Raw genomic sequence first — 26,996 nt, forward strand, 5'->3', positions numbered from 1 at the left:
AAAAAAAAATTTATCGTAAAAATATCGTAAATTTTTTTCCTTCTTTCTCTTTTTTTTTTTGTCGTCTGTTTTCTTCTTCCTTTATTTCATCTGAAAGGCGCGGGACGGAGTCGATATATGCTCACATGTGTATATGTATGTATGTATATGTATGTGCATGAAGACGAATAAGAAGAAGACGAAAGAGACGAAAAATAGAGAGAAAAAAATCAGGCCGCACACGATCATTTGAGAGGATTTTTGATTTGTGAATGGATGTACGAGAGGATTAGTTGATGAGTGGGAGAGGAAATGGACTTTTTTGGAGAGAGACAGAGAGAATGAGTGAGCTGTTGAGCAATTCGAACCGATCGGGTGTGAGCTGATGATTGTATGGAAGTTTGAGATTGTTTGGAGTTTACAATGATTTTGGGTCTTTTTGTATGGACTTTAGTGAAAATCTAGTACTTCATTTCAATAATCTGGTACATTTGATGTTGCATCTAGTACTTTAGTTCAAAAATCCATCAAATTTGCTGAAAAATCGAGTACTTAATTTTAATTTTTTTGTAGAATTGTTGATAAATCTAGTACTTTAGATAAAAAAATCTAGTACATTAGCTGGAAAACCTAAAATTTAATTTCAGTAATTTAGTAAATTTTCTAGGAAATCTAGTACCTAAATACAAAAATCTAGTATCTTTATAAAAAAAATCTAGTATATTGGTTTGCAAATCTAATACTTAGTTGAAGATCTAGTAAGCTGATCTAGTACTTCAATTAAAAAATCCATTAAATTTGCTAATCAATCTAGATAATCTATTACTTTAGTTGATTTGATCGAAAATCTAGTAATTTATTTTAATAATCTAGTACAATTGATGAGGAATCTAGTAATTTAATTCGAAAATCTATTAAAATTTCTGAAAAATCTAATACTTCAGCTCAAAAATTTATTAAATTTGCTGAAAAGTCTAGTACTTCAAATCATTAATCTAGTACATTACTCTGAAAATCTAGTACTTAGTTTTAAAAAATTTAATAAAATTCCAGTATTAAGTATATTTGCTGAAAAATCTAGTACACAATTTAAGTAAGTTAGTAAATTTCCTAGTAAATCTAGTACTTAGTTTCAAGAAATCAGAAAACTTGTTGATCAATCTAGTATCTTATTCCAATAATCTAGCAAATTTGCTGACAAGTCTAGGACTTTAGTCCAATAATCTAGTCCATTCGTTTTCAAATCTAGTACTTGAGTTCAAGCATCCAATAATTTTGCAAGTCAATCTAGTACTTAAATTCAAAGATTTTACATATTTGTTAATAAATCAAGTACTTATTTTCAATAAATTCAGAAATTTAAAAAATCTAGTACTTCAAATTAAAGATTTGATAAATTAAGTACTTAGTTTCAAGAATCTAGTCAATTTGATGTTGAATCTAGTACTTTAGATCAATAATTTAGTACATTTTCTGAAAAATCTATTACATTTGTATTACTAGTATTACTTAATATACTATATTGTTATTTATGTACTAGATCGTTATTAAAGTACCAGATTAGCACTGAAGTACTAGATTCTTATTTCAGTACCAGATTATTATTGATGTGGTGGATTGTTAATGAAGTACTAGATTGTTTGATTGAAGTACTAGATTGTTTAATTGAAGTACTAGATTGTTATTTAAGGACTAGATTATTATTGAAGTACTAGATTGTTAATTAGCTAAAGGATTATAATTGAAGTACTAGATTGTATTATTTTAAGTACTAGATTGCCCAATTCAAGCAATAAATTGCGATAAAATTAATAAAAATCTAGTCCAAAATAGTCACAAACTGTTCAAAAATCAACAAGAAATCCCAAAAAATTGATCAAAAATCTCCTCAATCAGCATCCACACCATCGCATCTAAGTGAGGCCAGGCCGCACACGATCATTTGAGAGTCGTTCAATTTGTGAATGGGATTGTTCAGATCGAGAGAGAGAGAGAGAGAGAAGATCGAAATTGTGAGAGGAACAACAAAGCAAAGAAATCAGAGAGGAATATCGAGGAGCAGCAGCACGAACCGATCGAGTTGGGAGTAAATTTCATTTTATGTGAGACATTCAAACAATTCAGACACATAAATGATATAACAAAACGCGCTGTGCGAGTGATGAAGTTGAAAAAAAATAAGAAAAAAAAAAATTGAAAAAAATGAGCACAAAAAATTAAAATTGTGAAATTTAAGCGAAAAATTGTGAAAATTTTTAAATAAAAAGTCGTTTAAGTTAAAGTGAAATTTTCATATTAAACAATTGTTGATAAAGATTTAGAAAATTGGCAGGAAAATTGTGGAAATTTTAATAAAAAAAGTGAAATTTATAAAAAAAAAAAATAAAAAAATTTTTGAGAGAGAAAAAAAAAGTTTTTTTTTTTTTTAAATTCTCCGTTTTTTTTGTGTTTTTTGAGACATTTTTTGTCGTGTTTTTGAAATTTTAAAATTAAAAAACTTGAATTTTGTCAAGAAAATTATCGAAAAAAAGTTAAAAAATAGTGAAAAAAATTTGAGAATTTTGTGCAGCATAAATAAATGAGAAAAAAAGTTTCGAGAAGGAAGTTGAAAGTAAAAGAATAATTTAGAAAATAAATGTTGAAAAAAAGACTTTAAAACAGATTTTGAAATTTATTTTTATATTGAAAAAAAGTGAAAATTTTGATTTGTGTTGAAAAATTGAAAATAAAAAAATAATTGAAATTAGGAGAAAGAAAAAAACTGAAATTTAAAGGATATAATCAACAATGTAAGTGAAATTTAAGTTTTAATTTAGAATAACTATTTTAAAATAGACAAAAAATTCAAAAAAGTAAATTGGAAAATTTGAAAATAATTAATTTTGAATCAACTAAAATATTTAAAAATGTTAAAGAATTTTAAGATTTTTAAAAGAATTTTAAACTTCAAAATATTTATATATTTACATTTTAATTAATGAATTTTAAAATTATTTAAAAAATTAAGTAATTTATTATTTTTAATAAATTTATTAAATTAAATTTTAGTTTATTTAATTTTAATAAATTTAACTAATTTTAATTAAATGAATTTTAAATTTGTTTAGTTAAATAGTTAATTTAAAATTAAAGAAATTAAAATTGAATTTAAAATTTAAAAGCATTAAATTAATCATTTTTTTTAAAATTCTTTTGAAAATCTCAAAAAAGAAATGAAAATGATTCCAAATTTTAAATTTTTAATAGAATTTTAATTAAAATGAAAATTTCCGTTCAAATAGATTTTAAAAATTTAATTTTTTTGACAAATTCTAAGGCTATTTTTGAGAAATAATTTAAAATAAAACAGGGAATATTAGTACGCATGACTAGCCTGGCTAGGGTTCACTACAAGTCGAGTACAAGATACCAGAGGCTTGGCTACATTTTGGACTCCAAATTTGAAGGAATCTTGGACTCACTGGAGTCTGACATTGAATTTCAGTAGAATTCGACACCCGATGCCCTGCCAAGTCGACTTTAAGTGTGTTGACTTCGAGTTCTAGTGTAAAATAAGCAAGTCGAAGTGTAAGGAGTTGAATTTGATGGATATTTGACTCTACTGGGGTTGGACATTCAAGTTCAGTAGAGTTTGACTTTCTTGAACTCCGCAATATCTAGTTAAGTGACCAAAATCCCAAAAATACTCAAAATTCCAAAAATACCCAAAAAAAGCACCAAAAATTCCCCAAAAATGTCCAATTCCACCTTATTAAGTCTTCAGCCTCTCTCAGTTAATTAAGTCATCAAAACAAAAATAATGAAAATATTCGATACGATGTGTAGTAATAGAAGAGGGTCCAGAAGCAACAACATCATCATCATCCATCCACAGCATCCATAAGAGAAATAAAAAAAAAAAAAATTAAGACATTAAAGCGAGTCAAAGACGAAGAAAATGAGGCACAAAAAAGAATCACGAGAAGGAACACAAACCAGTGCCAGTGACCGTAACCGATTCAATTTCATGAACGGCTGTTTCTCATTTTTTTTTACTCTCTGTTTTTTTTGCCTTCCTTTATTTTTTTTCTGTGTGCTGTTCTTCGAAGAATTTCTTCGACTCTTTTTTGTTGTTGTTGTTGTTGTTGTTGTTGTTGCTCATGTCGAGGAATTTTGTTTACCACTGGAAAGAAGAGAAAAAAAGTGCGTAGAATGTAAAGGAAATTTCTGGGTCTTTTTTTGGGTGACCTTCGTCCCTTTTTATGGGGGGATGGGGTTTTTTTGGAGGGGTTTTATTGGTTTTTATGGTGAATTTTGGATGGGAATTTTTGAAGGATTTTTGAAGGATTTTCAGTTTTTTGTGCCTTTTTGTGCCTTTTTGAGTCATTTTTAGGGATAAGTTGAGGATTTGAACTTGAAATGTTGATTATGGTAAGCCTTGCCATCTCTAGCCTGACTGTGGGTCTGTTAACCTTCAGACAAATTGCTATGGATAGGCTTGTACTCAATACTTTAACTTAATTACCCAGGCACATAACTCAATAGTGTCTAACAGTGTATTTAGCGATATCAAGGAATACCATAGGCATGTTTTGGTCAGATTTGGATTCAATTCAATTCCCTTACGGGTCGGAGTTGCTGTTGGGAAAATTCCTCAAAAATTCCTAATTGACTTCAACTGTAAATTGCATCGAAAATTGCAATTTTTGGGATTTTTTGAGGCATTTTTTTGAAGATAAATTGAACGCTAGGTTGGCATGACTCTAGAATGTTATCTGATTCGGTTTAAATTTGGTTCCTTACCAGAGTAAAAACAGAATTTGTATCGATTAAATTGACTTGAGAGCTCCAGAAAAATTTTGGATGAAGTTGAGTTGGCTCAAATTGATTTTTTCATACAAAATTTGAATCAATTTGGACCATTGAAGAATCTAAAGACCAAATTTTATTACATTAGTCAATTATTTTGGTGAATTTTCCCAAAATTTGACGTTATGTTGATGAATTCGGTCAAATTTTGAGGTTGTGATATTTATTGAATGATATTTCAACATTTTTTTTGTCTTAGTTGGCTTTGATATTGTGAAAAATTTAGTTTGGTTGAGTAACGAATAAGTTAAATTGGAGATTATAACATTGATCAAGTCGAGGCTTCTAGTTGTGTAATTTACTCAAAATTCCTAGTTGCCCTTAAGTAGATTGTAGGAAGATTTCATCAAAATTTGCGACTTTCTGGGGATTTTAATTATTTTCATTAAAAAATGTCATTTTATCCAATAAAAGTCGCGATTTTTGATGAATTTTTGTTTAAAAATGCAATTTTAACAAATTTTTCATTTTTATGATTTTTTAAAACAAAATTTCAATTAAAAAAAGTTGAAAAATTGGCAACTTTTTATAAATTTATGACTTTAAAGTCCTCAAAATTGCAATAGAAAATTGAAAAAAAAAAATCAAAATTTTCAAAATTAGCCATTCATTCGAATTTCTGATTTTAAGATCCACAAAGGTTCCAAAAATGCATTAAAAAAATCTATAATTTGACATTTTTAATAAATTTCATTTCAAAATTTGAGGTGAAATTCACCAAAATTTACAATTTTAAATTAAATTTAAAACACTGGGATCTTACCAGACTGCAAAATCTAACTCCAGATCAGTCCCAGAATCTCATGGTATCCGACTCTATAATGGAACTCAGCCAACTTAGCTTGATTGCCTTTAACAAGTTCTAAATTTTTCTTAATTTCCCATAATTTTCCCTAAATTTTCCACCAAAAACCATTCAATTTTCACTAATTTTTCCTTCCATTTTTTTTTTCTCATTTTCAGACCCAATATTTTACATCCTTAAAAATGTAAAATAATCACCATAAATGGATAATATCATCAAAAAATTTCATCCATCCACAACTCATCATCATTAACTAAAACTTCAGTTAAAAGTGAAAATTAAAAAAAATCTTAAAAAATACTCAAAAATTAATTACAAGTTAAATTAAATAAAAAATGGGTTTACCGATAAATGACCCAACACCGCGAGTGCCGGAACCACATCCGGAAGCGTCAATAGAAGATGAAAAATTATATTCAGACTTATACATAAGGACGAGTTGGTTCGATGCTGCTCTGGCGCTGGATCAAATTGAAAAGGTGAGTCTAAAATTTTGAACATTTTTTTAATTTTTTGCGAGATTTTTTGTTAATTAAATTTAAAAATTGGGAATTTTGAGGTTAGAATTTTAAATTTTTGTCAATTTTGAGGTTATGTTTGACAATTTTTGACCTTTTTCAGGTTAAAATCTTCAATTTTTGATGAATTTTGAGGTTAAATTCTTCAATTTGAGGTTAGAATTTTCAATTTTACTTAATTTTGAGGTTAAGAATCCCAAAATTTGAGGTTAAGTCTTTCAAATTTTGTCAATTTTGAGGTTATAACCATCAATATTACGGAATTTTGAGGTTAGGATCTTCAATTTCTTTTAATTTTAAGGTTAAGTTCTTCAATTTTTCTCAATTTTGAGGTTAAAATTCTCAATTCCTCCCAATTTTGAGGTTAAAATCTTCAGTTATTCTAAATGTTGAGGTTAGAATCTTCAATTTTAAGGTTAAAATTCTCGATTTTTTTTATCTATTTTAAGGTTAAAATTTCCAATTTTTGATGAATTTTGAGGTTAAGTTCCGCAGTTTTGTTTAAATTTGAGGTTATAAGCTTTAATTTTTCTTATTTTTGAGGTTAGAATACTCAATTTTGAGGTTATAAATTTCAATTTTGTGAATTTTGAGGTTAAGATCTCCCAACTTTGAGGTTAAGTTTCTCAATTTTCTCACATTTTTGAGTTAGAATCTCAATTAAATCAACCATTCCGACTTAATTCAGACAATCCTCAAGTCATAATCCAAAGGAGCCTCCCCCTCCCCCTCAACCCTCATTAAAAAAATCCAATTAATTCTGTAGAAATTTCCAATTAAAATGCATTTCCCTACACATATATTTTAATACATTTTATGAATTCTTATGGTCAATTTGAGTATAAATTAGTGAGAATAAATAAGTTTGCATGCTAATGCGACTATTAAGTGCCTCTAAATTGTAATTAATGAACGATAAAATGCAGATTATGACTTTAATATTGACAATAAAATATTCTATCTAAATTATGACATTCAAGTCGGGCATGTTAAGGCACAAAAATCTCAGAATTTATCAATTTTATGCCATCCATAAATCTCCAGCAGTTCAAGCCATCAAAACAAATTCTACAACAACAAAAAAAGGCAAATTTTTGTGCCTATAAACATCATAAAATGGACTCAGTCCTTCCAGAAAGTCATAAATCACATAAATGTCGACGTGAAGGGATTTTGGCTGTAAATTTTTAGGAAAAAAGTCATCAATTGTGTCCTTCAAAGTGGGGTAATTGGTTAAGGATGAAATATGTGTGTGTCATATGGTGTGTGACATGGACGTGGAGATGAATATCATTTTGGGATTATTTGTATGCATTATTGAGTTTTTTTTGGATTGTTTTGAAGGTTTTAACCTCAAAATTGAGCAAAAATTGAAGGACTTAACCTCAAAATTAAAGAACTTAACCTCAAAATTGAGAAAATTGTAAAATTCTTACCTCAAAATTGAAAATTATTACCTCAAAATTGATGAAATTAAAGATTATAACCTCAAAGTTGACAAAAATTGAGGATTCTAACCTCAAAATTGAAGAATTTAACCTCAAAATTTAAAAATAAGAATTTTAACCTAAAAATTGAGAATAATTGAAGAGCTTAACTTCAAAAATTCAGAAGGATTTTAACCTCAAAGTAGACAAAATTTGAAGAACTTTACCTAAAAAATTGAGGAATTCAACCTCAAAACTTAGCAATCTATCCTCAAAATTAAGAAAATTTTAAAAACATAACCTCAAAATTGAGTAAAATCTAAGAAATTAACCTCAAAATTGAGGAAATTGAAGTTTTTAACCTCAAATTTCAAGAACTTAATCTCAAAATTCACAAAATTGAAAATTTTAACCACAAACTTCAGAAAATTTGAAGAGCTTAACCTCAAAATTGAGCAAATTTTAGGTTAAACTCTCAAAATCGACAATAATTGATAAATTCAACCTCAAAATTTATTAAAATTGGAGCTTAAATCTTAGAATAGGGTACAATTTAAGGTCTAATCTCACAATTTTGACCAATTTCATATCAATAACCTCAAAAATCTCCCAAAAATCCATCAATTTCTCGACAAATTCTCCCAAAAAATGCCAAAAATTCAAAGAATTTTGCCAAAATTCATTCAAAATTCACCTAAAATTCCACAAATTTCTCTCAATAAAACCTCATAGTAGGACTATCCCCTCAAATACCCCTATATCCCCCTTCAAAAACCACCATATGCCCCCTTGACAGACACCAAACATGCAAAAATCTACCAAACGACTCACAAGAAATGAACAAAAAAAAAAAATACAAAAAAAGCAACAACAACAACAACAATTCAACGTTCGTTGAGTTGGACCACCCATGAGGCCATTTCAATCGAATGTCTAAAAGAGAAGAGAAGAAAAAAAAATTTCCGCAATCAGCATCAGAACTCGTATAGAGTCTCGATTCCGTAGCTGTTGTGTGGTAAAATAATAAAAACAAAAAAAAAATTCATTATTAAAAAAAAGGCAGCAGTGAATGAGTGAGATGGATTGACTTTAATGCCGGAGAATTTAAGCGCCAGCCACAATTTGTTTTAATGACGCAATAATTTCTCCTTCCTTTCCGAGACTCGACTTTTTAGTTCCAATTTTTTTTTTATTTTTTTTTTTTTTTTGTTGGATTTCTTCTACTTTTTGTGGATCAAATCAAACTTTGTGTGCGTCAGAGTGTGGCCATCTCAAATTCGAGTTTTTCGACATTAGATTTTCGAAAAATTCGAACTTAACTCATTTTAACATAAAAATTTCCGTTACAAAGAATATTAAAAATAACGGTCAAAAAAAATTTGAATTTTGAAAAAAAATTAACGGTCGTTTTTGAGATAGCCACACTCTGGTTTGCGTTTTTAAATTTTTTTAATGGATCTGAAAATTGCTTTCTAAAAAAAACAGCAGCAACAACATTGATCGTGAATATTTTAATGGCGCATTTTGAGGCTTGAAATTAATTTTGGGTTTAATTTAATTTTTAAATTGAGTTAATTAATGAGCCGAGTGGGATTGAGTGTGGGGAGCATTCGGAAGTTATGTAACGGTAATTGGAGGGAACCACCCAACTCTCCTTTTGGTGGATTTTTGCATGTTTGCTGTCTCAAAATGTCCAAAAGTCTCAAAAATGTCGATTAGGTTCTGGATTCGCCAATCCAAATTGTCAAAGAGGTATATGGATGGTTTTGGGGAAGATTTTTGGGAATTTGGAAAAATTTGGGGAATTTGAGGGGAGGTATGGGGACTATGAGGGATTATTGAGAAGAATTTGTGGAATTTTAGGTAAATTTTGACTGAATTTTTGCAAAATTATTTGAATTTTTAGGTCCTCTTGTCTCCTACCGTACTCACTTAGTTACTGGAATCATGCTCAGATTTAGAGCCTAGGTAACTTTAGCACAGAGTTAAGTTGATGTAAACCTGGATTATCGTCCATTTCTAGACAATTTCCTTACCCGAAACCATCATCTGGACTCTGTAACTCAATTTAACCTGTAAACCTCTATATTCCAACCCCAATCTCCCCATTCTTATTAAGCGTTACGTAATTTTCAAACGTTCCCTTAATTGAGATTGGAATGGAGATGAAGGGCAACAAGGGGATTGGTGGTAAAGTTGTATTGTTGCTCTGGGGATATTTAAGCAACAAAGTTGTTGTTATGAATTCATTAAAATTGCTAAGAACTAATCTGATTTGATTACTGTTGTACAACAGATACAGTTTAATACTCAAATGTATGTCATATTACTGGATTGCTTGTGAATAAGTAAGCATTACGATCGTTGTCCTAGCTAAGCTGTTCTCATGAGCAGATTAAGCTGAGAGAAACGCTTGCAACTAGTAAATTTAAATAGAGCGAGTTCAGTTCTCGAGAGCATGTTAAGGTTGATCTGATCTCAAATTCTCTATCATAAGATACAAACGTCCTTGACAAAGCCAAAAAAAATGTTTTAATAATCCTGCTTATTTAGTCCGAATGACACAGTTTTGAGTAAACTAGCTTATTGTCAGTGTAGAGTCAGTTGAGTTCGTGAGAGGCACTTGTTGCCATGACTCTCGCAGATTGTCACTTTTCGGAGGGCTTTCGGGAGTTGTATCTACCAAAGAGGCATATCCAGGGGTGACAAAATTAAGAATTTGCATCAATTTTCGCTATTTTGTCTAAATTATTGAATTTTCTTGACTTTTTTGAGAATTAAATACTTAACAATCTCTTCAAATTGTTGGCTTCATGCTTGAAATTTTCAAACTTACCTAAATTTTGAGAATTTGTTCAAAATTGGAATGAAGCTGTCGATAGAGATAGTATCACACTTGGAATTGGTTATTGTCAAGCGGTATTCAGCTTCAAGAGCCAACTGAGGGAAGCTATGGATCACACTTGATTTGTAAGTTCAAAATTGCAAGCTTTTTAGAGTGGATATGGTGTGTTCAGCAGCCCTAAGGTTTCATAAAGTCCCAGTCTCGGCATCGTAGACCCTAAAAACAGGCACACTTGAAAAATCCTAAAAAATGTCAATAAGATTCTGGATTTCTCAATACAAATTGAAGTCCTTCCAACTCTGTCTTATTGTCCTTGATGCTTATAGACCAGGGACATATTCAGGAAGGGTTTTTGGGGGTCAAAATCCTATTTTTTTTGTAATAAACTCTTAAATTTTTTAAGGTTTTTCGTAAAAAAATCCCAAAATTGCTGCTAAAATGCTTGCAATCCATACAAATTTCCCCCTATGTACCCTTTCTGTATGGGTAGCACACGACATGGGGTAGCATGTTCCACACAAACCCAAAAACCCCCCATCATCACCACAATCTCCACTCACATCCTCAAAAAACAAGCCAGATAATCAATTTCATATCATATAATGGTAAAAGTATAATTAAGATATTAACGATCGCATCGCAAATTGATGTTTGATGCTCTTCAGGCTGCTGCCGACGCCGACAATCTTCAATTTGTGCGTTTTTTTTATTCATTTTTCTCTTTTCATGTCCGACACATATACAAGTATAGATGAATGTGTCTGGGACGCAAATCATTATGCAAATTAGAAAATTAATTAGAAAAAAAAATTTGAAAAATTGGCAGTTATTTTTTTGGGGTAAAATTGAGACATTAAAATCATCAGTTTTTGTCTGCCTTGTCTGACTGCCTCAAAAATGATGAAATTGAGGTTGGGCGCGCAAAAAAAAAAAAATGCATAAAAAATTTGTTTATTTTTTTTTATATGAATTTTGATGAGAATTTGATGTCAATTTTATAATGTGTACAGTTTTTTGTGCTGTTTACCTCCGTGAATCTTGTGAATGATGCTGATGTAATGCGAGGAGATGAATGAATATTTTTTTGGCTTTTTTTTTATTTGATTAAGGGGATTTATTGACATTTTTTGTTGATAATTTTTGTGAAATTGGGTAAATCTTGATTGTTTGTTTAATGGTTGAGGGGTGTGAGGATTGGGTGCAGTTTTGCAGGCTTGTTTAGATTGTTGAGTATGCAAGATCATTAAATTGATCAGTTAGTCGGTTTTGACATTTAAAATTTCAATTTTAATTTGAGAAATGGTCGACTTTTATAGATTTTGTCATACTTGATGAGTACATTTGCTAGTTTTCAAGTAAAAAGAATGTTTTCCAATGCTTGCTACTTTTTTCTATTAAATGACACAAAAACTAAATTATAACTCGTTTCCATTGCTGAAAAATCTCAAAAAAACTTTTCGAGGTGGAGAAAAAAAATTGGTCACCTCGGAAATTTATTTGTCTGAGCTTAGATCTTTCAAACCTTAAAATACATCCAAATTTCTTCTAAATTTCATCACTAATCATCATCCTCGACCCCCCAGAAACCAGCAAAGTAGTCGACAAAAAAAAAAAAAAAAACAAAATCCCACATTAAAAAAACAACATTAAATTCTACAAGAAGTAACGTTAAAAATGTGACAAAATAAATTTTTTTTAAGACATCATAAAACATTTTCAGATGTGTCAAAAATTTTCTCTCACTTTTTTTATAATTCTTTCCTCATTTCTTTATTTATTTCGTTAGGACTCGGGGAAAAAATAGACAAAAAAAAATGAATTTTTTTGAATTAAAAAAGTAAAAAAAAAAATGTTGAAATAAATAAAAAGTTTAAAGATCTTTTTCTGGGATGGGCAAAGCTGAAATCCGATTCAATGTATTTTTTTGTATCTATTTGAAAATTGATGCAAGTAAGGAAGGCACTTTAATGAGAGTTAGGTAGTGTTTAGAGCGCATTTTTTGGTTTTTGAAGGGGTTTTATGCAATTTAGTGGTGGGTAAATTGTGTAACTTAGCAAATCTTGGTGGTTGACATCGACCAAAACTGTATACGATAAACGGTAATTGAAAATTGCAAAGAATCTGATAATTTTGTCATACTTGACGAGCACATTTGCTAGTTTTCTAGTAAAAACTAAATGTTTTCCAAAGCTTGCCACTTTTTTCTGTAAAAAGGCACAAACATTAAATTCTAATTCTATTCCATCGCTGAGAAATCGCCAAAAAACTTTTCGAGGTGGAGAAAAAAATTTGGACATTTTCGTCATTATGTTGCGTCACAAAGGTTGCTCAATCCTGTTTAATGCAAAGACAATCTGCTCCACAACCCCATCACATCCTTCATCTTCAAGCTAACCCAAGTTTCTCTTTCTTTGTTACTCTTTCATTATGATCCCTCTCAACCACAACCAAACCCCTAAAATTGTACGCACATATCACAATTCAAAGCTCCTCCATTCATCTCCAACCATGAGCCACAATAAATTCTTATTCCATTTTATTCCAATGTGATCTATGTGACATTTTAAATTTGAAATCTAATCGCATCATAAATCCCAAACTAATTCGTTGTGGGGATTATAGATGGACAATATTTGAAATTGAATATGAGGCGAGGACGATTTTTTTTTTCGCCTACGAATTTAATGTCATATTGACTGATTTGTGAGATGAGCTGATGAGGTGTTGCTTCCTGTAGATTAAATGTAATGTAATATGTGCTGTTTTTTGTTTTGTTTGTGGATATTTGAGGTATTGACGGTGAATGGGTGAGGTTTTGTGGATTTGAATAATTTTTGAATGGATGTTTTGGAATTGAATGGATGAGATTGAGATGGTTTTTAGTGTGAATATTGATAAAATGTTGGTTTTTTGTGAGGTTATGTCGACTTGAGAAGAATTTGATGCTGAATTTTGATTTAAAATGGTTATAAAATTGTAAATCAATTCAAAATATTTAAAATGAAGAAGATTTTGAATACTTTGTCATACTTGATGGGTACAATTGCTTGTTTTCTTATAAAAACTGAATGTTTTCCAATTCTTGCCACTTTTTTCTATAAAATAACACAAAAATTAAATTCTAGTTCATTTCCATTGCTGAGAATTCTCAAAAAAACTTTTCGAGGTGGAGAAAAAAATTTGGTCATCTCGGATTTTTTTTTTATATTTTGATTGAAATTTTGTGTTTTAAGCTATGTCATTTGGATGAATAATTGCAGAATTCGGTAAATGGTAACAAATCTTGCATAATCCAAGCTTCTAAAGAACCTAACCTCAAAATCACCAACAAAATTCCCTTTAAAATCATCCAAAAATTCATTTTTTTCCTTTAAAAAAAATCAAAATAAAAATTATGTTTATTCGAGAAATGACAAAAATGCATGCATGTATCATAAATAATCCAACAAAAAAAAAAATCAGAGTCCAAATGCATCTCCATACCAATACAACGACAACACCCTTTCACAACTACCAGCACGGGGTATAGCCTGCATAAATAAAGTTATTATACATGAAGGCAACAAATGAAGAAATAAGATGAGAAGCAACATAAAGTAAAAGATGTAGAAAATAAAGTCATCATCATTGAAGAAGGCATTAAAAAAAAAATTGACCTGCTGTGTTGGCCATAAAAAGGGCTCCCTTTGGATTCTCTCATTCTTGTGTGTCTCTTGTGTTCCTCTTCGTCCGAAGCACATTTTTTTTTTGTTCCAAAATATTCTACCTGAAAAATTATAAGAATTATGTGTATAAGAATCTGATGACGATGATGATGATGATCAGCAACAAGTATGGATGGTGAAGATGAAGAAGAATTGTGTGTATGGAGATGATTCAAAGAAGGGAAACTGCTTGTTATTATTGCTGCTTTTTATTTTTACTACGAAAATATTTTAGCTGCGTTTTTTGAGAGTTTGGGGTGAGGTTCGGCATTTTGAGACTTTATTTGGGAAATGTTGGGCCTTTTTTGAGGTTATTTTCAAGATTTTGAGGTTAGAATTTTGATTTTTGAGGTTATATTTAGATTTTCGAGGTGAAATTTTTGATTTTTGAGGATAGAATTCGAAGTTTGAGAATAAAATTGAATTTTAGAGTTTAAATTTAAGTTTTTGAGGTTAAATTTAAATTTTAGAGGTTAGAATTCATATTTTTTAGGTTAGAATTTGAAGTTAGAATTGGATTTTAGAGCCTAAAATTAAAAAGGTTTAAATTTGGATTTTTGAGGTTAAAATTTGGGATTTTGAGGTTAGGTTTAGGTTTTTGAGGTTAGAATTGGTATTGATTCGATTCTTGCCACTTTTTTCTACAACATAAAGCAATTTTTACTCCAAAATTCATTACCTTGTCCTTAAAATCCTCAAAAAACTTTTCGAGGTGGACCGAAAATCCGCCATTTTGGATTTAATAAAACAAGCTCATTTCGACTTCTTGCTTGATTTTTGCTGACTTTTCTACAAAAATTCAGTCATTAAAATCCCTTCCAATAAGACCCAATTTAACATAACCTTCAAAGTGCACTTCCGCTCCTCTCATCTCAACATCCAATGCCTCATCAACTCGTCAAATTTCTTCTTCTTTTTCATCATCTTCCTTCAAAAAAAACAAAACAACAAAGCAGAAATCGTATGAAGAAGTAAAAAAAAAATAAGTTTTTATGATGCGATGCGGATGAAGAATGGATACATAGAAGAAATCGAGACCCAACTCGACTTGTGTGTGCGGTAGATCCAATTTCCAACAAAAAATAAAAACGGGAAGATTCATCTTTGAATGTATTAGTGTGCTCATTTGAATGTATTTGTTTTTGTTGCTATTATTATCAAATGTGTGTGGCACAATTTAAATAAAATCTATAGTTGTGCATTTATGTTGTATGTATGTATGTGTGACTGTATCAATGATCGACAGTGCATCTCGTGACAATCACAATTTTTTATGATTATTTCTGATGTAATCAACGTCATGGGGACATTAAGCAACATTGATGCAACATGTGTGTCGTGGCACTTTTCTAAGCAACATTGATGCAACATGTGTGTCGTGGCACTGGTCTAAGCAACATTGATGCAACATGTGTGTCGTGGCACTGCTCTAAGCAACATTGATGCAACATATGTGTCGTGGCATTGGTCTAAGCAACATTGATGCAACATGTGTGCCGCGGCACTTCTTTAAGTCGAAAAATGTTGTCCATCACTGAATATATAGCAATTAAAGATGAAATTGCAGGTGTAATGTAAATATTAAGTAATAATAATTGCACGCATGATTGTATGCACGTAATTCAAATTATGCAGCATAAGAAATGAAGTTTTTTTTGGTCGGTGAATATTTCATTGATGATTTTAAGTATGGTTGTGGATATGAATAGTAATTGGATTGATTTGTAGGCAAAAGATTTGCCATTTATTTTTCGGTTGTGGAATGACTGATTGGATTGAATTTGATGCCAAGATTTGAATTTTGGGATTTAAATTCAAGTCATTGAGTCAGTGGTGGACAACCTTTGTGTCATGGAACGTCTTAGTGGTTGGCAATATCCTATACCGCACTCGGCATACGGTTTTTGGTAATTTCTTGAACTTCCAGGTGTATATGGGTATTGACATTAGTGTGCCATAACCCACAGGTTGTCCACCACTGGCCTAACCCTTTGCCGTCGCATTCCAACGACAATCAACCTCTTTGTAGGCAAAGAATCTTCCAGAAATCTCACAATTGACTGCCTTTTTTCAAAGAACTGTCTCTTGACACGCATACTTAATACATAACACTGTGTAAGCCATAAGAATTTCCATCCGAAAAAAGCACCATCTTCGTCATTATTCACTAAGAAATATTGCCTAAAATCTGATTAAGTTGTATCACTTTGTATGATCATTTTAAATATGAAAGAATCTTGTGTCATGGATGGGCAAAATTGAGGGAATTTTTTGAGGTTAGTTTTGGAAATTTAACCTCAAAATTGGGGAATTTAACCTCAAAATTTGATAATTTAACCTCAAAATTCGGTAATTTAACCTAAAAATTGACAATATAACCTCAAAGTTTGGCAACATAACCTCAAAATTTAACAATTTAACCTCAAAATTGGCAATTTAACCTCAAAATCTGAAAAATAATCTCAAATTTTGGGAATTTAACCTCAAAATTTGGGAATCTAACCTCAAAATTTGGGAATCTAACCTCAAAATTTAGAAATTTAACATCAAAATTCGTCAACATAACCTCATAAATCTGACAAAAATAAATCCCATCCACCTGCCCATCTCTCTTAACTCTAAAATCACCGTTCTTTTTGTTGTTGCTCTTTTTCTGTTATTTCATACCACACACTGTAGTATTCAATTCCGCTTTAATGTCTCAATCTTCGTTATATCTTTTTCAACTTCTTCTTCATCTTCTTCTCTCCTCGACGTACAGCATATTACATAGCGCAAGCATAAAGTTGTTAGTTAGTCAGCAGGCAAAACAGAGAAATAAAAAAAAGAAAGAGTGAAGCGAAATGAATAAGAAGTTGTGGTAGAGATGGGCTGTGGGTAACCTCAAAATGGAGGAAATCCTAACCTCAAAATTGTCTGAATTCTAACCCCAAAATTGGATTCTAACCTCAAAATTTTCCAATTCTAACCTGAAAATTGACTAACCTCAAAATTGTCTGAATTCTAACCTTAAAATTGGATTTTAACCTCAAAATTATCTAAATTCTAACCTTAAAGCTGTCTTAATTCTAACCTCAAAGTTGTCTGAATTCTAACCTCAAAATTGACTGAATCCTAACCTCAAAATTTGATTCTAACCTCAAAGTTGTCTAAATTCTAACCTCAAAGTTGTCTGAATTCTAACCTCAAAATTGACTGAATCCTAACCTCAAAATTTGATTCTAACCTCAAAATTGTCTAAATTCTAACCACAAAATTGCCCAAATTCTAACCTCAAAACCCCCGAACTTTCCAGAAATTCCCAGTAATTTCCCATAATTTTGCCCATCCCAATCCACAACTCAAAAAAGCCAACAACAACAACAAATAAAGGCACAAGCAGCACTCATGAAATTGAGAAAAATCTCTTCATTTCTGCTGTAATTTCTCTATTAAGAAATGTTGTATATTTTCCATTTTTGGAGTTACAGTAAAATCCAAATGAAGACATAGACCGAAGTGAGGCGATCAAACAGGCACGCCAGCTTAGCACAATACAACATTTATTGGATATAAAAAATGAGTTTAGTTATAGAAAATAATTGATAGATTGCTGTGAGATTCCATATTGTGGATTAAAGCCGAGCGGTAAATTTTGTGGAATTTTTTTGAGGTTATATTGTTGAATTTTGAGGTTATTTTGGAAAATTTTGAGGTTAAATCACCAAATTTTGTGGTTAAATTGCCAAATTTTGAGGTTATGTTGAAAAATTTTGAGGCTTTGTTGCATAATTTTTAGGTTAAGTTTTCAAATTTTGAGGTTATGTTGCCAAATTTTAAGGTTATGTTTACAATTTTTGAGATTAAGTTGCCAAATTTTGAGGTTATGTTGTCTAATTTTGAGGTTATGTTAACAATTTTGAGGTTATGTTGCCAAACTTTGAGGTTAAGTTCCCAAACTTTGAGGTTATGTTTATATTTTGAGGTCATGATCCCTAATTTTGAGTTTATGAAGCTACTTTGAGGTTATGTCTATGCTCAAAGACGCCAAAATTCTATAGCCATATCTAGGTCAATTATCTTCCAGTTCCAATTAACATTTTGAAAGCCAAATTGCTCCAAATTATCATCAATTGTCATTATTTACTCAAAATCTTCCCTTAAATTGCCTCAATTTTGCCAAAAAAAATCTATCAAATTACCTCAACATAATCATCTTAATTACCTTCCGATAATCCAGTGCTGCACAACCTTTTTTATGTCACAGACCACCTAAATTGTTAGTCTCAACCAAAACCGAATCATGACAATTTGGGATCAAATGGGTCTCGCATCCCAAAGGTTGTCCACACCTGCACCAATCATCATCATTAATTCTCATCCGATTCGGCTTGTCTCTAATTTCGGATCTGAACTTTTTTTTGATGTCATGCACACACACACAACATATTCGACCGACCGCAGTTCTCTTTCCAATATCTTCATTAACTTTATTTTTTTGTGTGCCTGCTTTTCGTCTCTCTACATCCACTGCCGCCACCGTGATCATTCATTCCGGCTCTATTGTTGTTGTTGTTTGCCTTGCGGGGCACTCAAAATGACCGACTGCACAGCATTAAGGCACTCTACGGTACACAATCATCTGCATGCAGTGGTGCACAACCTTTGTGCTGCGACACATGAGTGTGAAATGTCAATAGTCGTGTGCTGTGTGCGGTTTTGGTCCAAAATTCCCGTTAAGGGGTGTCAAAGTATGAAAAAAGGTTGAGCACACCTGAATCGACATAGAGAGCGTGTAGATTGAGAAATTGAAGGAAGAAACGATGGAGAATTAAGACATTATACACATTTTGTAGCGCTCCAATTGCTTGTATGCAAATAATAATAAAAAATTGCTTGCTGCCGTGCTGCTGTGGTGGTCAAAATACAGCAAAAAAAAGAGAAAATGAAAATGTTTTTTTAATGATGTTTAGTCTATTGTGCTAATGAGACTCATTTATATACTTCTTTTTATTGATAGTCACTTTTTAAGATGTAAAGGAGGTTGTGAGACGGTTAAATAGGTGGGACATGAGACGGAGACTGTAGACAGTGTGGAATGTAGAAAATTTGGTGACATAACCTCAAAATTTGGCAACTTAACCTCAAAAATTGGTCACATAATCCCAAATTTTGGGAATCTAACCTCAAAATTGAGCAGCATAACCTCAAAATATGGAAAAATAACCTCGAAATTTGGCTAATTAACCTTAAAATTTGAAAATATAACCTCAAAATTTGGCAACATAGCCACAAGTTTGGCAACATAGCTTCAAATTTGACACAATAATTCAAAATTTGGCAACATCGCCAAATTAACCTCAAACATTTGAAACTTAACCTCAAAATTTGGGAACTTACCCTCAAAATTGAGGAAAATAACCTCAAAATTTGGCAACAAAGCCTCAAAATCTGGCAACATAGCTTCAAAATTTGGCAACATAGCCTCAAAATTTGGCAATTTGACCTCAAAATTTGGCAACATATTCTCAATTTCCACCAAAACAGTCATCTAAACATCATGCAGGTGGCCCAGTAAAGGCTTAATCATAAAATCCCAAAAAAATCAATAATTATATTCCACATACCAATGATTAATGTGCTTATTCCTCTAAATCATCCACAAAAATCCTCTAAAAAATATTTAATTTTTTAAACAACAAAAAAAAGGTCCCAAAAAAGATGAAGAAAAAGGCACAAAAACTGCAAAAGAAGATAACCGACAGATGTTTTTACAGTCTCTGCCTTTTTTTGGCATAAATGTGCATGAAATATGTGCATCGTAAAGTGCAGACAGAACAGAAATATGTTTTTTTGGGTTCAAAATATTAAACGAAATTAAGGCAACAGATATTAATGAGTCTCGCATGGACTGGTGTCTGGATGGGGATGGATGCTCATTTTGAGGTTAATTGGGGAAAATTTGAGGTTAAGTTATCAAATTTTGAGGTTAATTTGGCAATGTTGCCAAATTTTGGATTATTGTTTTAAAATTTGAAGCTATGTTGCCAAACTTTTGGCTATGTTGCCAAATTTTCAGGCTATGTTGCTGGATTTTGAGGTTATTTTGCCAGACTTTGAGGCTTTGGTGCTAAATTTTGAGGTTATTTTGTCAAATTTTAATGCAATGTTGCCAAATTTTGTGGTTAAATTGCTAAATTTTGAGGTTATTTTCCCTAATTTTGAGGCTATGTTGCCAAATTTTGATGTTATTTGAGGTTAAATTGCCAAATTTTGAGGTTATGTTGCCAAATTTTGAGGCTATGTTGCCAAATTTTGAGGTTATGATGCCCAATTTTGAGGTTAAGTTTCCAATTTTTGAGGTTATGTTCTCCAAAACATCAACAAAACCTCACAACCATGCCTCAATTCAACTGCACAATCCTTCACATTTCATCAAACAATTCAAAAAATCTCCAACTTTCCTTGACTTTTTTCAATTTAATTTTCTCTTTCTATTCATCAACATACTCAGCATACTCGACGTCTTATCTACCTTGTAGGTCATATCCAAAAAATCCATTACAACTAACCAAAAATTCAATTTACAACTCGTTGAACTTGAAAACAAATCTTTTTTTTGTTGACAATTCGACAAATATTTATCTGCATTCCTGCTCGCCACTCATTCGATATTTATTTTTCATGTTAAGCTCTGGTTGATCAGGCATTGTTGAATATTTTCTCTTGTTTTGTGTATTGAATGATTAGGTTTGAGAGAGTGAGAGAGAGAAAATTGAGGATTTTTAAAGAGAGTCAAATTGAAATTCTCTTGAAAATTACTCGATCGGTGAGGTTTGGTGTGATTTGGACAGCATTGAGCTAAATTGAAGCTCTAGCCGATTCAAATGCAAAGCCGAAGCCGAAGCTCAAGCCGAAGCCGAAGCCGAAGCCGAAGCCGAAGCCGAAGCCGAAGCCGAAGCCGAAGCCGATCTTAAGTTGAAGTCGAGCTTGAGTCAAAGCCGAGCTTCAGTCGAAGTCGAGCTTGAGTTGAAGTCGAGCTTGAGTCGAAGTCGAGCTGGAGTCAAAGCCGAGCTTGAGTCAAAGCCGAGCTCAAGTCGAAGCCGAGCTTGAGTCAAAGCTGAGCTCGAATCAAAGTCGAGCTTGAGTCAAAGCCGAGCTTGAGTCGAAGTCGAGCTTGAGTCGAAGTCGAGCTAGAGTCAAAGCTGAGCTCGAATCAAAGTCGAGCTTGAGTCAAAATCGAGCTAGAGTCAAAGCCGAGCTCGACTCAAATTCGAGTAAAAAGTCAAAGCCTACTTCAATCTGCGATCCACACAACATCCAATCCCCAACTCCACACACACCACACACATCACAACTCACTCGATTAGCTGCTCATCCAAATCTGCAAAATCCAATGAACCAAAAACCATCAAAATAAATTCAAATTGACCAAGAAAAATTGACTTAAATTCAGTAGCAAAATAACAAGAAATTAAACAATAAAGGTATCAAATTATCCACATTCGTACCATAAATTGAGCGACGAGTAGCATGTGCAAAATGTAAACAAAAAAAGCGACGAAATGTCATTCAAAACTGTTTATTTTTGTGTGTGGTTATAAAAGAGAAACTTAAGACGATGAAGCTACTGTGCAGCTTTACGGATGATTTGTGGGCAGGGGTGGACAACCTGTGTGTCTTGGTGGGATATTTGTGTGTTGGTAAAATGTAATGAATTGGGTGCTGTGTGTGGTTTTAGATGAGATCTGTCTATAGGGAGTTGATAAAGGTTGAGCAGCCCTGGACCAGAGCCAGTTGTGGGCAACTTGCATGCCACGGTGCCACTAAAATGCTATAAATCGCATGATGTGGACGATGTTGGTTGAGAGTTGTCTTAAAATTGTGCAATGGTTCAAAAAAGGTTGAGCAGTCCTGAATTAGTGGACTACCTGAGTGACGCGATGCAACAAAAATCCTATAATTCGTATGCCTTGTGCAGTTTTGGTTTAGTCTGTTTTTAAAGTGTTAATAAAGGTTGAGCAGCACTGGATTACAGCCAGTTGTTGATAACCTCTTTGCCGCGGTCCTTTCATGTGCCACTAAAATGCCACAAACCGTATGATATATGCGGTTTCGATCAAATATTGCCTACAAAGTGTACCAAAGCCTAAAAAAGGTTGAGCAGCCCTGATCATAAAATTAATTATTGTCATAAATAGGAACAATAAGAACAAAATTTTTCGCGCTTAATTCCATTTTGGCTACTGAATTTGAATTTTGACATCATTTTGGATGAGAATTTGTTGTCTCTTTCTAGTCATGGTGGATTGACTTCGGGAGAGTAAATTTGAGTTTGGTACGGAAGAGACTGAATTGGATCATTGAAGATGTTTCGAGAGAAATTGAGAGAATTTTTAAGATTATTCTGGATTGTTGTGGATTGTCCAAGCTCGAATTGATTGAATTGAGATAGATGGGGCACTGATGCTACCCTACCCCATGTCCCTTCACCCTCAATTACCCTTCTTCTAGTGATGCTTATGTATATTGAGCATTTGATGACTTTATGGCTGATTTTGATGATTTTCGAGCACATTTCAGTCAAATTTCATGAATTTCATGATATAACCAAAGCTACAGACCCTCAAAATCCTCCACATACTCACCAAACCCACCACACACCCCCAAACTCACCACACCATCCACAACTCTACAACACCATCCACAAACGTACATCCAACTGCAATAAAACAACAATTTCCTTTCTATTATTTAACCTTTCACTTTGACAATCTCTTTATGTATATATTTACATGCTTGAGCATTAAATTGAGCGGAAACAGGAAATTTGCGGCATCATAAAAATAGTGAGACATAAGAACAAAGTGTAAATGTGCATATAATGATGTGGTAAACACTCTTGCGGTTTTATGGGACTTTTAATTCAATTTGAGTGGTAAATTGAATGGAACAAAAAGAAACAGGAATGTGGAAATTTGAGAGGAATTGACTGCGGTTATTGGGGTGCATTGGATGTAATGGAGTGAACTTTGATGTCATTTTGAATCTGTCCTTCAATTTTGGTCTTGTTCGGTCTTTTTCGGTCTTCTTCGGTCCTCTTCGGTCTCAATCGATCTTCTTCGGATTTCTTCGGTCTTCTTCGTTCTTTTTCGGTCTTCTTCGCTTTTTTTCGATCTACTTCGGTCTTCCATGGTCTTTTTCAGTCTTTTTCGGTCTTTTTCGGTCTTCCTCGGTCTTCTTCGATCTTATTCGTTCTTATTCGGTCAACTTCGGTCTTCTTCGGTCTTCTTCGGTCTTCTTCGGTCTTCTTCGGTCAACTTCGGTCCCCTTCGGTCTTCTTCGGTCTTCTTCGCTCCTTTTCGGTCTTCTTCGGTCTTTTTCGTTCTTTTTCGGTCTAATTCGTTCTTTTTCGGTTTACTTCGGTCTTCTTCGGTCTTCTTCGGTCTTTTCAGGTCATTCAATCTTTGGCTTAGTCAATACAGCTACAAACCGAACTCCAATCACACTTACTGTACTACTCGGGAAGATCCCTTCAGCTATTTGAGCAACACAAAAACTCAAAAAATTCCATCAAAAAATCCCAAAAAAAAAATTAAGAAGTCTCTCTGGAGGGTTAAGCTGATTACATCAAACAATAAACTCCAAAAAAAATCGAAATTTACTTGTTTAAATGTCAAGTGAATGACAATAATGGGAAAAGGTACAGCATATCCAATTTTTACACAATTTTCAAAAAAACTACGCAATAAAAAAAAATCTTTTCAAAAAAAAAACTCACAAAAGACGTAAAAAAGGATCAAAAAATCTTTTGAATTTCATGTAGTCAAGTTTCATGTCTATTGTGCTGCATATCTTATGGTTCTTTAGTATTTGTTAAAGGAATTGAATGGAAGCAATGGAATTGAATTGAATTGTGACAGTTGAAATTTTAAGAGGATTTTTTAATTTTTGGAGATTAATTTTTTTTGGACATGGATTGTTGTAGGAAAGTCATTAATTATCTATAATAATCAGATTGTTAAAGTTTAAGCAGACCGAGTAGTACAGGAAGAGTGCTCGGACATCGAGTTGGAGCTGCATTGACTAAGGCAAAGACTGAATGATCGGAAACGATCGAAAAAGACCGAAAATGACCGAATATGGCCGAATAAAACCGAATAAGGCCGAAGAAGACCGAATAAGACCGAAGTTGACCGGAAAAAGAACGAAAAAGACCGAAAAAGACCCGAAGACCGACTTAAAGACCGAACTTCCCCCAACTCCATTCCCAGCATACTCAAATCTACCAAAAATAAATCCATTCCAAATTCCAAATCATCCATAATGAAATCAAATAACTTTTAATTATCGACAATAAAAATCTATGTCCAAATAAAGAACCGAATATAAAAGATCAAATCAATAGATTAGATAGACTCAATCGATAGCTTAATTCTATATAAAAAAAAGGCAATCAGAAAATCGCCCATAAAAGACATTAAAATTCATTCATTAATAGATGGTAGGAATCAGTTAATCGTGTCTTTTTGGACGACTTGAACGATTGAGACTAATCATCATAAATGTCATTTATGGCTTGGAATTGAGGATGGCATTCAGAGAGGCAAAACAGGTGCCTGACTGGCAAAAACCGTACAAATTCTTGATAATTTGTATGGTTTTGTAAGACACAATCAAGAATTTGTACGGTTTTAGCCTAAAGAACTGAACTGACTGTACTGACTGTACTGACTGTACTGACTGTACTGACTGTACTGACTGTACTGACTGTACTGACTGTACTGACTGTACTGACTGTACTGACTATACTGACTGTACTGACTGTACTGACTGTACTGACTGTACTGACTGTACTGACTGTACTGACTGTACTGACTGTACTGACTGTACTGACTGTACTGACTGTACTGACTGTACTGACTGTACTGACTGTACTGACTGTACTGACTGTACTGACTGTACTGACTGTACTGACTGTACTGACTGTACTGACTGTACTGACTATACTGACTGTACTGACTGTACTGACTGTACTGACTGTACTGACTGTACTGACTGTACTGACTGTACTGACTGTACTGACTGTACTGACTGTACTGACTGTACTGACTGTACTGACTGTACTGACTGTACTGACTGTACTGACTGTACTGACTGTACTGACTGTACTGACTGTACTGACTGTACTGACTGTACTGACTGTACTGACTGTACTGACTGTACTGACTGTACTGACTGTACTGACTGGAGTGTCTGATCCTTGTTCAAGAGTCATTGGATGCTGTCAAGTCTGATATTTACTCAAGGGGATGACTTGATTAGGATTGACATCGTACGCATGACCCTGCCTAGTCAAACCACTCGCTAAGTGTGACTATGCTCTTGATTCCACTGTTCTAATGATCTGGGTGTACCAGCAGGGTTGTATCCATAGTTAGGAATGGGGTATTGACTCATAACCCCTTATCAAACCTCAATTTGGAAGGGAAAGCGTCCATGTGCCATACAGCACCATGCCATACCTCATGGGAGCATCCAGGGAGTCGAGGATATCCAAAAAGGGGTGTCTCCCTACTCCCCACCCTGCATATACCCTGTCATACCTAAACTTCTCATAAATCAACTCAAAATTCTCCCAAAATCATCACAATAGTTATCTATGTCTATTATTTAGTTCCAAAAAAATCTAAAATTAAGATATCATCAATCCAATGAGCAGGAACAGTCATTAAAATTGACTAAAATTTCTCTTTTTTTTTTGGATTGAATTGTTCCTATTATTATGTCTATTATTAAGACATAGAAGATGAAATGTGCCGACATTGATGAAGACATAGACATAGATGATGATTACTGATGTAGGTAGAATTGGGGATAAATAAGGAAGAAATTGGTCGGCTGTTGGCTTTTGTTCTGTCTATTTTTGGGTGATGAAGAAATTGCGGCAATTTTTTTGTATTTTGGGATTTGTGTGATGAAATCGGGTCGGTAATTGATGGAATTGTTTGATGAGTTAATTTATGGATGTTGTGGATTTATGGGAGTTTTTGGGCGGGAAAAATTGGGAATTCTAACCTCAAAATTCATCAACATAACCTTAAAAATTCATTGAATTTTGGAATTCTAACCTCAAAATTTATGGAATTTTGGAACTCTAACCTCAAAATTTGTAAAATTTTGAAATTCTAACCTAAACGTTTTTGGTATTTAGGAATTCCAGCCTCAAAATTTGAGCAAATTTATCAACATAACCTCAAAATGTGAGCAAAATTATCAACATAACCTCAAAATTCTTGGAATTTAGAAATTTTAACCTCAAAATTCATAAACATAACCTCAAAATTTCCCAAAAAAAATTCCATTCAACACCACTCAACGTATTCATTTTTCAAAGGAAATCCATCGGATGTAGTAAAAGAACTCCAACAACAACAACAACAACAAAAAACACATTAACATGCATCACAAAAAGCGGAAGTTGATGTAACGATAGGAACAACTTGAAAGAATTTTCAACGCAATTTGAGTGTCTGTCGAGTGGCTCGAAAATACACAAAAAAATGTGATGACAGAGCACAAAATGCTTTTTTTATGTCTAAAATGTGATACTTTACAGTCTCAAATTATGTCGATGAGAATGCAGTTTTGTGATGAAATGATCGTGACAAAATAAGGATTTTATTTGATGTTGTGGAATGGCTGTGGATGCGTGGGAATGTTTTGGATGATAGAAAGGGTTGTGGATTGTGGGATTTTTGAGGTTATGTTGATGAAATTTTAAGGTTAGAATTCCAAAATTGCATGAATTTTGAGGTTAGAATTTCAAAATTGTCCAAATTTTGAGGTTATTTTGATGAATTTAATCAAATTTTGAGGTTATGTTGACGA

The 26,996-nt window shown here is 32.6% G+C and overlaps 1 protein-coding gene across 4 annotated transcripts in view; it reads left to right on the top strand.

Moving 5' to 3' along the window:
• Positions 1-2,697: 2,697 nt before the first annotated feature.
• ptc (protein patched) overlaps positions 2,698-26,996 on the top strand; it is a 33,610-nt gene continuing 9,311 nt past the window's right edge. Inside the window, exons 1-2 of one of the 4 annotated variants that reach the window (XM_070644906.1) lie at positions 2,698-2,768; positions 5,791-6,111. In XM_070644906.1, coding sequence (XP_070501007.1) covers positions 5,968-6,111 — 144 coding nt within the window. In that variant the 5' untranslated portion in view covers positions 2,698-2,768; positions 5,791-5,967. Of the gene's footprint in view, positions 2,769-5,790; positions 6,112-8,575; positions 8,593-10,356; positions 10,548-21,239; positions 23,809-26,996 lie in introns of those variants that run through there. The other 3 variants (XM_070645073.1, XM_070645158.1, XM_070644994.1) reach the window with 3 other exon arrangements.

This window comes from Chironomus tepperi, unplaced genomic scaffold (genome assembly GCF_022539635.2).
Source record: "Chironomus tepperi strain 1889 unplaced genomic scaffold, CSIRO-AGI_Ctep_v1 contig_7, whole genome shotgun sequence".
In the NCBI taxonomy this organism is placed as follows: domain Eukaryota; kingdom Metazoa; phylum Arthropoda; class Insecta; order Diptera; family Chironomidae; genus Chironomus; species Chironomus tepperi.